At 33.1% G+C, this 14,662-nt stretch overlaps 1 protein-coding gene across 2 annotated transcripts in view; it reads right to left on the bottom strand.

Annotated features, from left to right (window-relative positions):
* Positions 1–4,255: 4,255 nt before the first annotated feature.
* LOC134541630 (cullin-5) overlaps positions 4,256–14,662 on the bottom strand; it is a 49,788-nt gene continuing 39,381 nt past the window's right edge. Inside the window, exons 15-16 of one of the 2 annotated variants that reach the window (XM_063385199.1) lie at positions 6,579–6,702; positions 4,256–5,018 (exon numbers count right to left, since the gene is read on the bottom strand). In XM_063385199.1, the coding sequence (XP_063241269.1) occupies positions 4,824–5,018; positions 6,579–6,702 (319 nt within the window). In that variant the 3' untranslated portion in view covers positions 4,256–4,823. Of the gene's footprint in view, positions 5,019–6,578; positions 6,703–14,662 lie in introns of those variants that run through there. The other variant, XM_063385201.1, reaches the window with a different exon arrangement.

Here is a 14,662-nt window from a genome sequence, read left to right as displayed (position 1 = left end):
ATTTTATCACATTAAAACAAAATCAGGTGAAAATTTTGCATTTCTCATCATTTTTTAATTTTTTACGAAAAGAACATGTCCTCAGTAATAATCAACACAAAATGATTTGTTTAACATTTATATATGTATATAATATTCACCACTAATAATTGTGTTGTTGACAAGAAATTGAACTCCAATTCATTAAGTTGTATTACGTTTAACACTAAAATTTATTAACATTCTAAATAAAAATCACAAGGAGCAATACACAGTGAACATTTCTGCCAGTGTAATCCGTATAACTTATTGAAATGAGAATGTCAAGTCAGTCGGCCTAAATATATGCAACATGCATGTTTTGGATGTGTTGCAGTTGCAAATGTTCAAGGTACAGTAAGTCCTCTATTTACGTCGTACCGATTTACGTCGTTTCAGATTAACGTCGCTAATGTTTGAGTACTCATGTTTCAATTTAAGTTGTCGCCGATTCACAATAACGTCGTTTACAATGACCGTAAATCTTTATTTTAACCAAAACACCGTATATAATTCGTTTATAATTCTTTGTTTCCTTCGGTAGTTAATTTATGCTATGTAGCGTAAGCTACACGTTCACCGCCTTATCTTATCATACATCATGACGGACGCTTCCTGCTCTCCGCTGCTCTCCGCGCGGTGATGCAATACTACCAGCCCGCCCGCTCGGCCACCCACGTATCTCGCACGTAGAAGTGTTATCTACTTCCCGCAACGACACAGCATTTTCTCCTACCCTTTTTCGTCCAACTCCTTGGCACTTCAGTAGAGGTGTAAAAGTAACTAAAAAAAGTGTACCCGTATGTATTCGTTACTATAACAATTAGTACTCGTTACTTTCGTATCGTTACTCGTTACTTCTGATACCGCATAACATGCTATGTTATGTAACAGCAACGAATCGAGTCGTATTTCGTACGCGTACAGTATGACGTCGCGTAAATAATAATAAATCGAATATAAACAATTAAAAGTATTTGATAATTAACAGCTTTTGTTAACCAAGAAACAATAAAATCTCATTAGAGCAGCTTTATTATAATATCTCTTTTAAGATAAGAACAAAAAACGTGAAAATACGCGATAATAAAAAACAAAAACATACATATTTATAATTTGTAAAAAATACTTTCTTACGTTGTTTCTGTTCCAATCTCAAACTTTGTCTACACACACAATACCTTTAATAAACAGTAAAAAACTTGGACGACGAATTTCCAAATTATACTTTTCTTAATAAACAAACATCGTTCTTTGTAACGAATAAGCGCGCGCATGCGTAAAACATACGAAAAATGCGAGTAACAAAATGCATTCGTGTGTAACGTTTCGTTACTCGTTACTAGATGCCGCACCCGTTACTCAGTAACGAATACATACAGTTTGCTACAGCTCTACACTTACACTTCAGTCGCTATGATATCATTGAGTTGGCCGGAGTTTTAAACGTGCCGTTGTTAACTTTATCGTGATTAAATGCGTTTGTAGTAGGCCTACAGTATCAGCTCACTGCAATTTATGATTTTTTCTTCATAAAATGTCTTCCAAACTACTATATATCTGTTTTTATATTTCAATCAATAAAGGTAATAAAGCAGTTGGTTAAATAACCATTCTATAAAGCTGAGAAGTACTAGTTGGACTTGTTTCCCACGCTATCGGTTGTCATTTGCTGATAAAATTGCCCGTTGTCACGTCTGTATGCCAGCGCTTCCGGCCGACCTTGGGCCGTGGTCGGCCGGTGGCATGAAACATGGCTCATTTTGCGTCGTTTCTATTTACGTCGCGGTTTTCAGGAACGTAACCCCGACGTAAACCGAGGACTTACTGTACCTGCTCGCTAGTCAGCTTTTGGTAGCAAGAATCCTCGTGAAGATTCGAGCTGCATCAGGAGATAATGTGGAGTTGATCAATCACAGTGGCAGTCAAATCATATTAAAAACATAATATTTAAGTGCCAAAAGAATGTGGTTGGAGAAGCTACTCTGATGCATTATAAGATTTAAAAGTGCTGTGTAAGAACTTGTCCTGCCATGTAAAAGAGTTTGTTGCAATCGCTGCATTATGTGAGTACACCAAAGTGCAGAGGAGAAGCAGCACAAAGTCAGTCTGTCTAGGTTTTGGATTTGGCGACTTATAGTTTAAAATAAAAAATGAACAGCATTTATATTAATTTTCCCTGATACATACTTAGTATTCAATTTCAACATGTGTTAACTACAATAAAAACAATTTTGGGATGATTTGTAATACATGCCGAACATTCAAATGACAGAATGGTTCCAAAGCAGTTGTTATTTGCCCCTGCAGTGAAGGGACAAGACACCTTGTTTTTAATTTTCCACAAGCAAATACAGTAGTAACCCTTTATAATATTATAATATTTTCCTGCTTATGTCATTTTTTTTAAGTCTGAAATTTTTTCCATAAGAAGAACATATTTACTTCCTACATATAAAGTTTCATGAAAAGTGCATTTCCTGTGAGAAAATTTAAAAGAAATGTGGCAGTGTGTCTTGAAAGACAAATAAAATGAAAGCTGGAAGCATGATGGAGTTGAAAAATTATTGGCTTGGTTAAGCATATTCGGGCATTGAGAATATCCATCTGTGGTTTAAAATGTAATTTGTTTACATACCTTGACGAATCCTTTGGTAAAAAGTTCGAACACTGAAAAGTGCTAAATTGATTATTTCCTGCTTATGATGTTTTTTCTTTATGCCCCCTTAAAAAAATGTTATAACAGGGTTTTACTGTAATCGCTAGCCCTGCCGATGACTACTTACTAACCATCTAGGAGTCTTTAGCCACTAAGTCTAAGTGCCAATTTATTATATTTGTATTTATTTCCGAATAAAAATTATGGACGTAATTTTCAATTGAGAACATTTAAATGAAAACAACACATTTTCTCTTTAAAACCTTTTTCATGACTTGCCAACCCACTTGCCAATTGTTTGGCAAGAATAATGTATACTGGAGCTCTGGGGCTCACGATGTGAAAACACGACAGCAGATGTCACATCAAACTTTCAAAGCCTGCAGCAACATTCAATGTCTGTACATCTTTAAGAGTCAATGTCAAAGTATTGCTTCAAGTTTGTAAATACAGCTGAGTCCTGCTCATCCGAACCTCGCTAATCTGAAATACTGACAAATCCAAAGGAGTTTAGTGGGAAAATAAACAAAAACCTTAAATTTATTTTGTATTTTAAAAATTATTTTTGATATATTAACTCAATTATCAACATGTATAGTGTTAAATCAATTTAAGTGTTACACGATAGCTTAATGCTTATACAAATGTATTTTACTACACATTCCGTTAAAGCAATTATTTGGCTAATCCAAAAATACTGAAATCCAAACTGGCCTGTGTTCCAATTAGTTCGGATTAGCAGGACTCTACTGTATTTATAAATATGACTTACTTGTTATTAGTTATTAAAAATAATTTTTAACTTTATACATATTTCCTTCTACTTTTTATTTTTAGCTTTAACCAAACTATATAATTTATAACAACAGAGAAAAAAGAATTTAACAGAAAAAAGTGTGTTTAATGTTAAAAGATAAAAATATCTTTGCAAGATTTAATTTAACTACTCTTAAATTTTATTTAGAAAAAAATTATATAAACATATTTTTAGGGTTTTTTAAATGAACCTCAATCATTTACCATACTAAATTTGTCCAAAATAAGAAACCCTTGTTAAAGCTGCTGTTTTTATAGTATAAGTTTATGTCTTTGTTCCACCTATGCTCTAGTGTATTTCAGGGTTTTGGTACAATAAGGGAGTGGAATGGATGATATTTAATTTTTAATACTATACATAGTTACACACACAGCATTTCAACATTCACTGTGTTGGCAACTGCTCCACTAGCAGGCGTAAATAACATGTCACGTTACTTTATGGAGGAAGATTAGTAACTAAATTTATCCACATGTAGACTGGGGGACTGATTTTTGAGTCACTTGAATTCTCAAATACAAAATCATTTAAAGCATTTTCATTTTACTTGCCAAGTTGAAAAAAAGTTTAAGTCTCCTGCGAAAAAAATTATACGGATTATTTAATTGGGTGTCTGACAATGAGATTTAACTGTTGCAAAATTCAAATACAAACTAAAAAAGCAAAATAATTTTAATTTTTGAATTTTTAAAGGCACTAGATAGCACCCAAGTTTTCATTCCAAATACAGGGAATAAATAAAAAATTCAAAAGAGATATTATTTTTACTAGAAACATTTATTGCACTCTGGTGATCGCCTACATTTCAAGTATTTTTGAAAACATTTTTTAAGAGTATCTTTGCCGTAATGTTAAAAGGATCATCTCAAATTGTATCAAGTCTGAGACTACATGCTGAGGAATGGTGAAATTTACTACAGTACAGAGGCTGTAAAGTATGTATTGATGGCTGGATGTACATATTTCGTGGATGCGATCAGTGAAGTCCAACTGATTACTGCAGGAAAGAACAATTCTGTAGTAAAGGCAATGATGTCGGAGCAGAATGAGGCAAAGAAACACAGATCTGATTGAAAAAGTCAGCATCCTGGTCCCTTGTAGCTAACACTGACCCTGCACCCAGCTTCCATCTCAATGCAACTAACTCTGCAAGGAGGCAGGAGCTCGCTGTTCTGCATCAGATAGCACGGCTCCCAACCTCACAACAGTTCCTCGGAGAAAATAAAACTGGATGGATGACTGGAGAAACACGGAGGGGTCGTCCCCGGCTGGTGAGTTGTTCGACACGGTCCGGCACAGGGGCCGAGAGGGGGCGAAGGCGGGCGAGCATCAGGCCAGGTAGATGAAGGTGTTGATGTCATCCTCGTCGCGCTGCATGTACTTGTGCTCGATCAGCCACTCGATCTGCTCCTTGATCATCTTCTTGCTGGGCAGGAACATGTTCTTCAAGATGTCCACCAGCTCAGTCTGCAGCTGCGCGTTCGAGATGCGCTTGCGCATCTTCATGATCTTGATGATCGCCTCCTGCACACACATTACCTTCCGAACACTGCGGGGCACTGTGCGTGTGAAGACGAGCAGTTCTCATCAGTTCCGCATGACACGTGAGGAATGCACCCTTTCTAAATATTCTTTTTAGGAAATTTCAAACATCCATCACAGTATACATGGGTGTGTGGCATATAAAAACACTATAAAGTCTTTTTAAAGCAATAATATTTTGGCTTATAAAATAAATAGTACAAAATATTTTAAATTTGCACTAAAAAGAATATATAAATAAATTTAATTAAAACTAATTTATCTTTCTCATGGTGATTATTGGCTACCGTGTTTTATCGCATAATCGTCGCACATTTTATACTAAAATAAAGTTTAAAAAGTAGGGGTGCGACGTTTATGCGAGAAAAAATAATTTTTGTAGGGTAAAGTTATTCATAAAAACAAAACCCATTCATGGAGAGTTCGTTTATTTAAAAAGTGAAGTATAAAAGAGCACGCCAAACAATTTAAATTAATAAGTCATGCAACAAAAACCTTTCTTCAACTTTAAATAGAAAAACAAAATCTGTGACCCGAATGCAAGCCTGAACGAATACGTAACTATTGTCGTAGTACACACCACGAAAGAGTGCGGGCCATCAGATGTAGTTAACTCGGCACTCATCAGAGAGAGTGCGTTGCATGCAATCGGTGAGACATCGATATTCGACTACGTGTGCGCGCTCTATACAGGAAGCAACATAACCAAACATGAATGATGCCAACTAGCGCTGGCTACATTTTTATAAGCGGTACACCGCAGCGACGCAGACGAACAGATAAAAATTATAACGTTTAAAAACGTCTTTAAAAGAAAATTTACAAATCAGATAACTTTGTATTTCCATTAATTAAATAAGTGGTAATGTCCGAATAAATATTAGATTTATACTTTAAAGTACATAGTGTCATACAGCTAAAAATACCCACCCAAAGTGCTCGGAAACTAATAGCGGGACCAAAAACATCATGCGACGTTTACGCGAGAGGATTTTTTATCCAAATTTTGATGTCCTAAAATATAGGTGCGACAATTATGTGAGTGTGACGATTAGACGATAAAAGAGGGTAATTGATAAAGTACCAGCACAAAATTTAGCATTAGAATTTTTTTTATGTATAAGAAAATGCTAATACTATTATACTAAACTAACATAACATAATTTTTTGTAAAAGATATCTTGGATTTCAGCTTGACGGCACATCTATTGATAACTGCTTCCTGAATGTTGCTGAACGTTGAAGCATCAGGAAGCACTGTCAGCAAGGGAATCATTAAGCCCACTGCTTTATGTGCACTTGCTAAGCACATTTTTTTCAAAATTTTTATATTCTTTAGTTGTCATAAGTGTGTATTGTTATAAGAAAACCAATTGCAAATTGTAGTTAGTTATTTTTAAAAACAAGCAGTTCAATTTTCAAACATAGTGCACAAATCGGAGATGTAGATGTTTCTCCGAAAACCCCAAACTCACTTTTTTCTTAGCAGAGTTAATAATCTTTCACGTTCCTTCATACTATTTAGTCAGCTGACACACATACCTGAACTCTGAGTATCCTTAAGTGAACTATGCTCTCATTATCTTCTTCTTTACTCCTCTCAGTCGACAACTGCAACCGCCCGACCAAGTTGATCTTCCCCCGCTTCTGCAACTTGCCGTTCTTCCTATGAGAACACAACTGAACATCACTGCCACGCACACAAATCAGATTCTACACACACAACCCTACGTGGGAAGACATACTGGGTCGTTTGGCACCTACTCCACATTCAGTACAACTAAATATGCTATGATATAAGATTTTTCGGACATAACTGTACTTATGGACATGCATTAGCAGTTGTACTTTCTTTAATTTTGCATGCAAATAATTAATAGAAATTAAATAATAACACGTCTCAAGTGATATTATAAATACATTTAGTACAGTATGAATCCAATTAAATTAAAAAATTTGAATAAATACTCAATATTCCATATTAATACAAACATTTGTATAATATTTAATTATTTAATGTAATAAAATAATTGAGATAAATTTTAATTAATATTGTTAAATCAAGTATATTAATTTTAATTAATATTCCTATAATATTTAATCAATATTAAATTTTAATGAATAATAACACAGGGCAACAAGAAAGAAAATTTTTTTTGGTGCCTAGAATTTTGGAACTGATTTTAGCTATATTGTGGGCGCTGAATCTAAATATGAAATTTTTTTTCTTTTCTATCAGCTCTACTTTTTAAGATAAGTGAAACTTGAAATGTGTTCTTCTACACAATGAGAACAAATATGGTTCAATACCAATTCACTCAACGACAATGAAAGAAACATATAGCACCATAGCTTTGGTCTTGGAGAAGATAAGGTATCGTGAACATCAATGGGTGATTTGTGTGGACTTAAAAATGGTAAACTTTCTCCTCGGACAGCAAAGTGGCTACACCAAAGATCCTTGTTTCTTGTGCCTCTGGGATAACAGAGACAAAACATACCACTGGGTTAAACAAGAGTGGCCTAAGAGAGAAGACATGGTCGTTAAAGAAAAAAATGTTATTAACGAACCCTTAGTTGAATGAGAGAAAATCATCTTTCCTCCACTGTATAACAAGCTGGGCCTAATGAAGCAGTTTGTAAAGGCTCTTGATAAGGATGGATCATACTTTGCGTTTATAGGGGGAAAAATGCCTCACTTGAGTAAGGAAAAAATTGAAGCAGGAATATTTAACGGACCTGAAATAAGAAAATTCATTAAGAACCAAGCCTTCGTAAATTCCATGAATGAGGCTGAGCGAAAATCCTGGACTTCATTTGTTGCAGTTGTCAGAAATTTCCTGGGCCAACGAAAAGCAAAAACCACGTTGAACTGGTAAACAATATGCTTAAAAATGTCAAATCCCTTGGGTCCAACATGAGTATTAAGGTGCACTATTTACACAGCCAACTGGACTGTTTGCCTGATAATTTAGGAGACAGCAGTGAGGAGCAAGGTGAATGATTTCATCAAGATATTAAAATTATGGAGGACCGCTATCAAGGAAGATGGGATACACACATAGTGGTAGATTGGTGTTGGAGTTTTAAAAGGGACTGTTCCAAGATTAATTCAAGAAGTTCACGAAAAAGAAGCTTTGGAAGTGTTGAGTGACTAGTTGGTTCCATCGACGACTTGGTACTATCTTCATGGATTTAACCTAAAATAATGTATAACGTACATTTCACTAAAATGTCATTTCTTAGAAATTTGACCTCCTAGGCAAAAACTAATGCCATATTTGAATCCAGGGCACCAAATCCATATGAAATCAGCTCCAAATAAGAGCAAGACTATTGTTAGCCTGTGTAATGTATTTATTTATTATGCAAATAAATTATACATATACGAACATCAGCTTACTTATATAAATACACTTGAAAATACACCTGAGAAAGTTTACAAACACAATTTTTATCACTAATAATCACAATAAATGTGTGTTTATAATGATGACCAGTATTCAATATCAATAACCTAAATATAAGATTTAAAAGAACATATATAATTTTTATTTGTATGTATCATTTTTGTTTTAATGTAATCTTTTTTTTTTCATTGAGTAAAATTTTTTTTACATGGTGCATGCACATTGTAAAATTTCACTGTCATCATTTTTTCATAATTCACCTAAAAAAGTATAACTTCAACAAATTTTTCATTACAAAATTACAACTAATTCTTCAATAACAAAATAATATTAAATCTAAACTTTGGATTACATATTTAAATTCCTAAAGAAATATAATTATGTATTATTCAAACACTAGCTAATAACCCATTACTTTGCTCACACGATTTCTGAGTATTTCTAAAATCTTACCATTAAAAAAAAGTTATGTGATTAATACCAAACACGTTTACTGAATAAATAGACACAATCAATTGTCAGATGCGTAAAATATTTATTTCATAAAATAGCTGTTTAAGATTGATATTTTTAGAATAGTTATGTGTAGGCCTTTTTTTTAATAGTTTAAATTATCTGATTTTAAAACCTCTGTTTCAGTGTTCAAAGATATATTTTACCTTGATGAAATCACACTTATCTCCTTTTCATTTCATGTGGTAAACAATTTAAAAAAAAAATTCTTAAATCTGCATCTAAATTATTTTAACAAAGTTTATGTCATCATTTACACTGAAACTTTCATTTACTGTTGTTAGAGATATTCTAAGAAGTATTAAATAATTTCACCTTATTACAAATACCTCCAATTGTTTAAGGATATTTGATGCAATTAAATCTTTATTTGAAATATAAAATACAGTTATCAAAATTACTATACAACATATTAGTTTAAACTTAGTTTACTAAGTATTACTTAAACAAAATCCCCAAATTTTTTTACCCTTCACCTCTTTTCCCACAGGGATGTCAATGTAAAAATTAAGAAATACGTAAATATGGCACTACATATTAACCAAACAAAAACCAAACTCAACCCTTTTCTTTCTTTTAATTAACCGAAAATGTGAACTCCAAAATAATTATAATAATGTAGAGTTAAAATTAATTTTGCCCATAATGATTTAATAAATTCCATAATTAATTATTTAAATAATATTAACCCCTGTTACAACTTAAGAGGGGATATTTAGGAAAATGTTGAATAAGAGAAGGTAGGTTAAGGAATGTTTATTAAAAATTTTGTATTCTTAAAAAAGTAGAATTTTTTGCATATTGTAAGAAATAATTGGTAGATGTTGCATGTCTAAATAATACCACATAACTTACATCCCGCTTGATTAGCTTCAGAGATAAGACTTTTTCAATAAAATAAATTAAATGAACTACCTTTCCACTGCTTTGACGTCAAATATAAAACAAAATTATAAATGTTAAAATCAGTTTTTTACCTTCATCTTAATTTGCCTGGATATATGATTTACTACTATAAAAACTAATGTGCCTTCAGGGTAGAATATTGAAAAGAGGTGAAAGAACTCTACATAATTAATTATTTATGCTAAGTTTGTTACATCCTGCTTTATTTGTTATGGAGCCATGAAATTTTTTGATAAAAAAACTTACTCCCTTTTCTCACTTAAAAGACAAAATCCGTAAAAATTGGGCGGAAAAAAAAATTGTAACTATATGTACTTGTTAATTCTTAATTTCTAACCCTTAGATATAGTAAATTCGGAAATATTAATTTTTTTCTTTACTTCTAACGTTACCCCTTTACAACCATTAGGGGATGAAACTTGCAATAAATTTAAAATAATAATTTTTAGTTTTATCATTTTTAGTATTTAAATTACATAAAATTTAATTGGTTTCAGAAGTACAATTTTTTGAAAATTAATGAAAACTTACCCTGTTATCACCCCATTAAAAGATGAATTTTTATAAACGTAAAAAAATAAGCAATAAATAACTTTAGATGCAGTTTTTTATTTAGTATTTTACTATAGTTTTAACTGAACCAGAAGTGTTAAATTTTGTTTTGTTTTAAATCACATTAGAAACAATAAAGAAAAATGGTAGAAGAGTGGTTGATAGTTTTCGTATGTGTTATTACTATTAGTAACCAATTTTTTATTGTGCTTGATTAAATTTGAAGTTTAAATCATTTATCTTAAAGCCAAATTTACCCCTTTTTCATATCTTATGGCTGGGATTTTGCAAAATGGTACAATTGTAGTGGTGGTTTTCATATGTTTATTATTGGTAGAAAAAATATTTCACTATTTTTAATAATTTAATTTGGAGATATGATTATTAATCAAAATATACTTACCATTTTTCATTTATTATGGGTTGAATTTTGCAAAATATAAAAAACCCCTTTTCACCCTTAGGGGTTGAATTTCGAAAATACAAAAATTTTTGTTAGGAGTTTTTGTATGGTCTATATTGGAACCCAAAATCATTAATTATGCTTAATTAAATAAGGACTTATATGTTATTAATCTGTAACACATACTTACCACATTTACAAACCTTAGGGGTTGAATTTTGCAAAGTTATAAATATTGTGGTTGTAAGTTTTTGTATATTCAATATTGGTACCCAAAATCATTCACTGCACTTAATTAAATTCGGAGATACGTATGATTATTAATTTTTAAAACATACTTAACCCTTTTCACTCTGTAAGGGCTGAAATTCACCAAATACTATAAAAATTGTTGTTGTAAGTTTTTGTATGTTTATTATTGGTACCCCAAAATCATTCATTATGCTCAATTAAATTCAGAGATATAATTATTAACTTTTAAAACATACTTACCCCTTTTTCATTCCTTAGGGGTTGAAAATCGTAAAAACTAAAAATTGTTGTGGGTAGTTTTCAAATGTTAATTATTGGTACTCATTATCTTTTCTTAAGCTTGATTAGTTTCAGAGATATAATTAATTATCATAAAACCATATTTACCCCTTTTTCACCCCCTTAGGGGAGGAGTTCTATATTTAGACATAGCCTAATTTCTAAGTTAGCCAAAGAGCTTTTCATAAAATAAAATAAACCACCTTCATCAAAATCCATCCAGCAGTTTTCTATACATGCTCAAACAAACAGAAAAAAATTTTAAAAACTATATATTCGGGTTCTCAATAATATAAATAGCCATTTGCAATAATTTTTTTCATTTCTTCCAGTGTACAGACTTTTTTTTCCTAAAACAGTTTTTTTTTTTGTATAAATATTAGGGTTGTGCGATTCCATGATTTTCAGTTCGATTCGATTCCGATTCGATTCTCACCACAAGAGTTGAAATTCGATTCCGATTTCGATTCTTTGGGTAACTTTATATACATAGTCATTAGTCTGGTAGGAATAACTAAAAAAATTGCATTTATTTTGAACCATATGTATTTAACTTAAATGAATAAGAAAGACAATTCTGGCATAGTACCTATGTAACTAATAAGTTCATTTTAACACTGTTGGGGACCTGAGACCTGCCTTATGTTATAACAGGTACATAACTGGATGATAATATTTACACTATACAACCCAATGCAGCATTAAATAATAGCTAACTAATAAACACTTTTCATTTGATAACTGGGTCCCGATTAGAAATGCTTTGAACACTACATTATTTCACGATTAGGCCTACAGGTTCTGATGTAAGAAGGTTAACTGTTCTACACTTTCAGGAGACAGATTCTCTCTCCGTGCTGTTACGATATTTCCTGCCGAGGAAAACAGGCGTTCACTTGGAACAGATGTTGCAGGAATACACAATAGTGTTCTCGCAGCATCAGAAACATATCTGTGGCAAACTTGGTTTTCTTGCCACCACTGATATGGATTCGTAGTACGTTTCTGAATGGGTTCATTTAAGTACAAAAGGATGTCTTTTTCCACCATATCTATCCGAGTATTTGAACATGATGCATCCAACTTTGCAGACTGTTCTTCAAAGCAACTCCAAACACTTAAATTAGACCCTGAGGTTTCAGCTTGGCTTTCAACTCTTTGTGCTTTAGAATGGCTGCTATCAGCACAGTCTTTGGAAATTAATGTTTTTAAAATACTTACACCTTTCTTTTTCTCATGATCCTTCAAAAGTACTGATTTAAATCTAGGATCAACAAGCATTGCAGCAACATATTCATCTTTTGATTTGTAATCAGGAAATCTTGAGAATACAGCCTTCAACAAATTTCGTCCGAAAATTATGCCTTCGCCTGGTTCTGCTTTGCACACAAATGTATCTAACATGTTTTTTATCCCATCAATAACTGGTATAACTAGAGAAATTGTGGGGTAGTCTTGTCTACTAAATTCTTTAGTTGCTTCATTTATTGGCTCTAAAATTCTGACTGCCCCTTCTGCGAGTTTCCATTCATTGGCAGTTAAATTGTCAACGCCATCAGAAGAAGCTAATTCTGCAGCAATAGGCTCTTTTTGTTCAACAAGTCGTTTCAACATAGCAAACTCACTGTTCCATCGGGTGTCTACATCCTGGATCAATTCATGTTCTGGTTTTCCCATCTTCTTTTGTAATTCATGAAGACGCTGACGAGCTTGGGAGCTACGTTTGTAGTGCCCCACTATAGCACGACTTTTTTTGCACAGCGCCTCAATCCCAGGAGTTTCCTTTTTGGCATCATTTATGGCTAGCTGCAAAGTGTGCCCTAAACGGCTAAATGAATGCCAACTGGTTTTAGCAGCTGCAGATTTCATGTTTCTAGCAGAATCTGAAACTATGTAAATAGGTATAGTGTTTGGAATTTCCCACTTTGCATTTAGTCTAAGCAGAGTATTGGCAATTGCTTCCCCACTATGTTCTCCGGTGAAAAGAACATTCCCCAGCATGTGATGAGCAGGAATGAAATCTGTGTCCACATAATGACATGTTAATGATAAATAGCTGTCATTACTGCGTGACGTCCACATATGTGTTGTAAATGCCACCGAATTGACGCCTGCTTTGAAGTCATTATTGATTTTCGTGTGAATTTTTTCTACCAGACCATTGTACAGCTCTGGCACTACACGCCTAGAGAATGTTGTTCGGTCTGGTACGGAGTACTTGGGTTCAACTAGCGCCATCAAGTCTTTGAAGCCTTTATCTTGAACCATACTGTATGGCTGTAGATCCACAGCAATCATTTTGCCAATGGCATTGGTTATGGCAATAGCTTTTGGATGGTCTCTACCATACTTTTCTTGGCTACTAAAAGAAGCTGACAGAGTGAGTTGTACTTTGTTACATGATGTGGAAGGTGCATGAGTTAATTCTTTCTGTAGTTGTAAGTACTCTGCATATACACTCTTGTGTAATGTTAAGTGCTTCGCCATGCTAGAAGTGCTACCATGTACCTGTTTGAGTTTAGTTCCACAAGTTTTACATTTGGAATGGCTTTCTGATATTTTGTCATAAAATTTCCAAAGATGACTGCGGCCCTTAAACTTGCCACAATTTTCATCCATTACTTATTTAATTACTTCACCACTGTTCTAAAGATGTCAAATGTTACCAACGGTAAAGTCAGCTGCCTCACTAGAGTCACCGAGATAGTGTGATGCGTGCTGCGCACAGAAGTATAATTTATTACTTAACCTACATTTGCACATATGACGTACGCAGATTGGCCTAGACAGTAGGTTTATTTAAATTAAAACCAATAAGTAACATATATTTCTTCGTTTTTTTCAACAAGATCTGTTCCCCTAAAAACGGAAAAAATACGTAAATATTATTAATTTATTAACTTCACTAAGTTAAAACACACAACGATGATCAGCTTTAATTAAGTTTTGTAAAAGGCAAAAGCATAAACAGTACCTACTTCGATACTGACATAATGTTATGATTCAGTGTTTCGATTCCTTTGTGTCGGCACGCGCGATCTATAATAAATGGTGACATAACTGTAAACACGTATGGCACCGCTAAAATATTTTCATGTCGTGAATGTTGGTTATTCTGTTAACAGAAGACTATCACAGAATGGCGATCTTTGTAAATGTATGGTTGAACAAGGAAATATTTTAACTGTTAACAGAAAATTGAGCGTTGATGGTTGTAAAATTCATTTTTAATACGTGTTATCTATTTTTCAAAACAAATAAACCAACAATTTTTTTTCCCGTGCAACGTGAGAAATGGTCATGAGTAATAT

The sequence above is a fragment of the Bacillus rossius genome, assembly GCF_032445375.1.
Source record: "Bacillus rossius redtenbacheri isolate Brsri chromosome 4 unlocalized genomic scaffold, Brsri_v3 Brsri_v3_scf4_1, whole genome shotgun sequence".
Classification (NCBI taxonomy): domain Eukaryota; kingdom Metazoa; phylum Arthropoda; class Insecta; order Phasmatodea; family Bacillidae; genus Bacillus; species Bacillus rossius.
The sequence above is the reverse complement of the archived record's forward strand: the minus strand, read 5'-3'. Positions and strand labels throughout refer to the sequence as shown.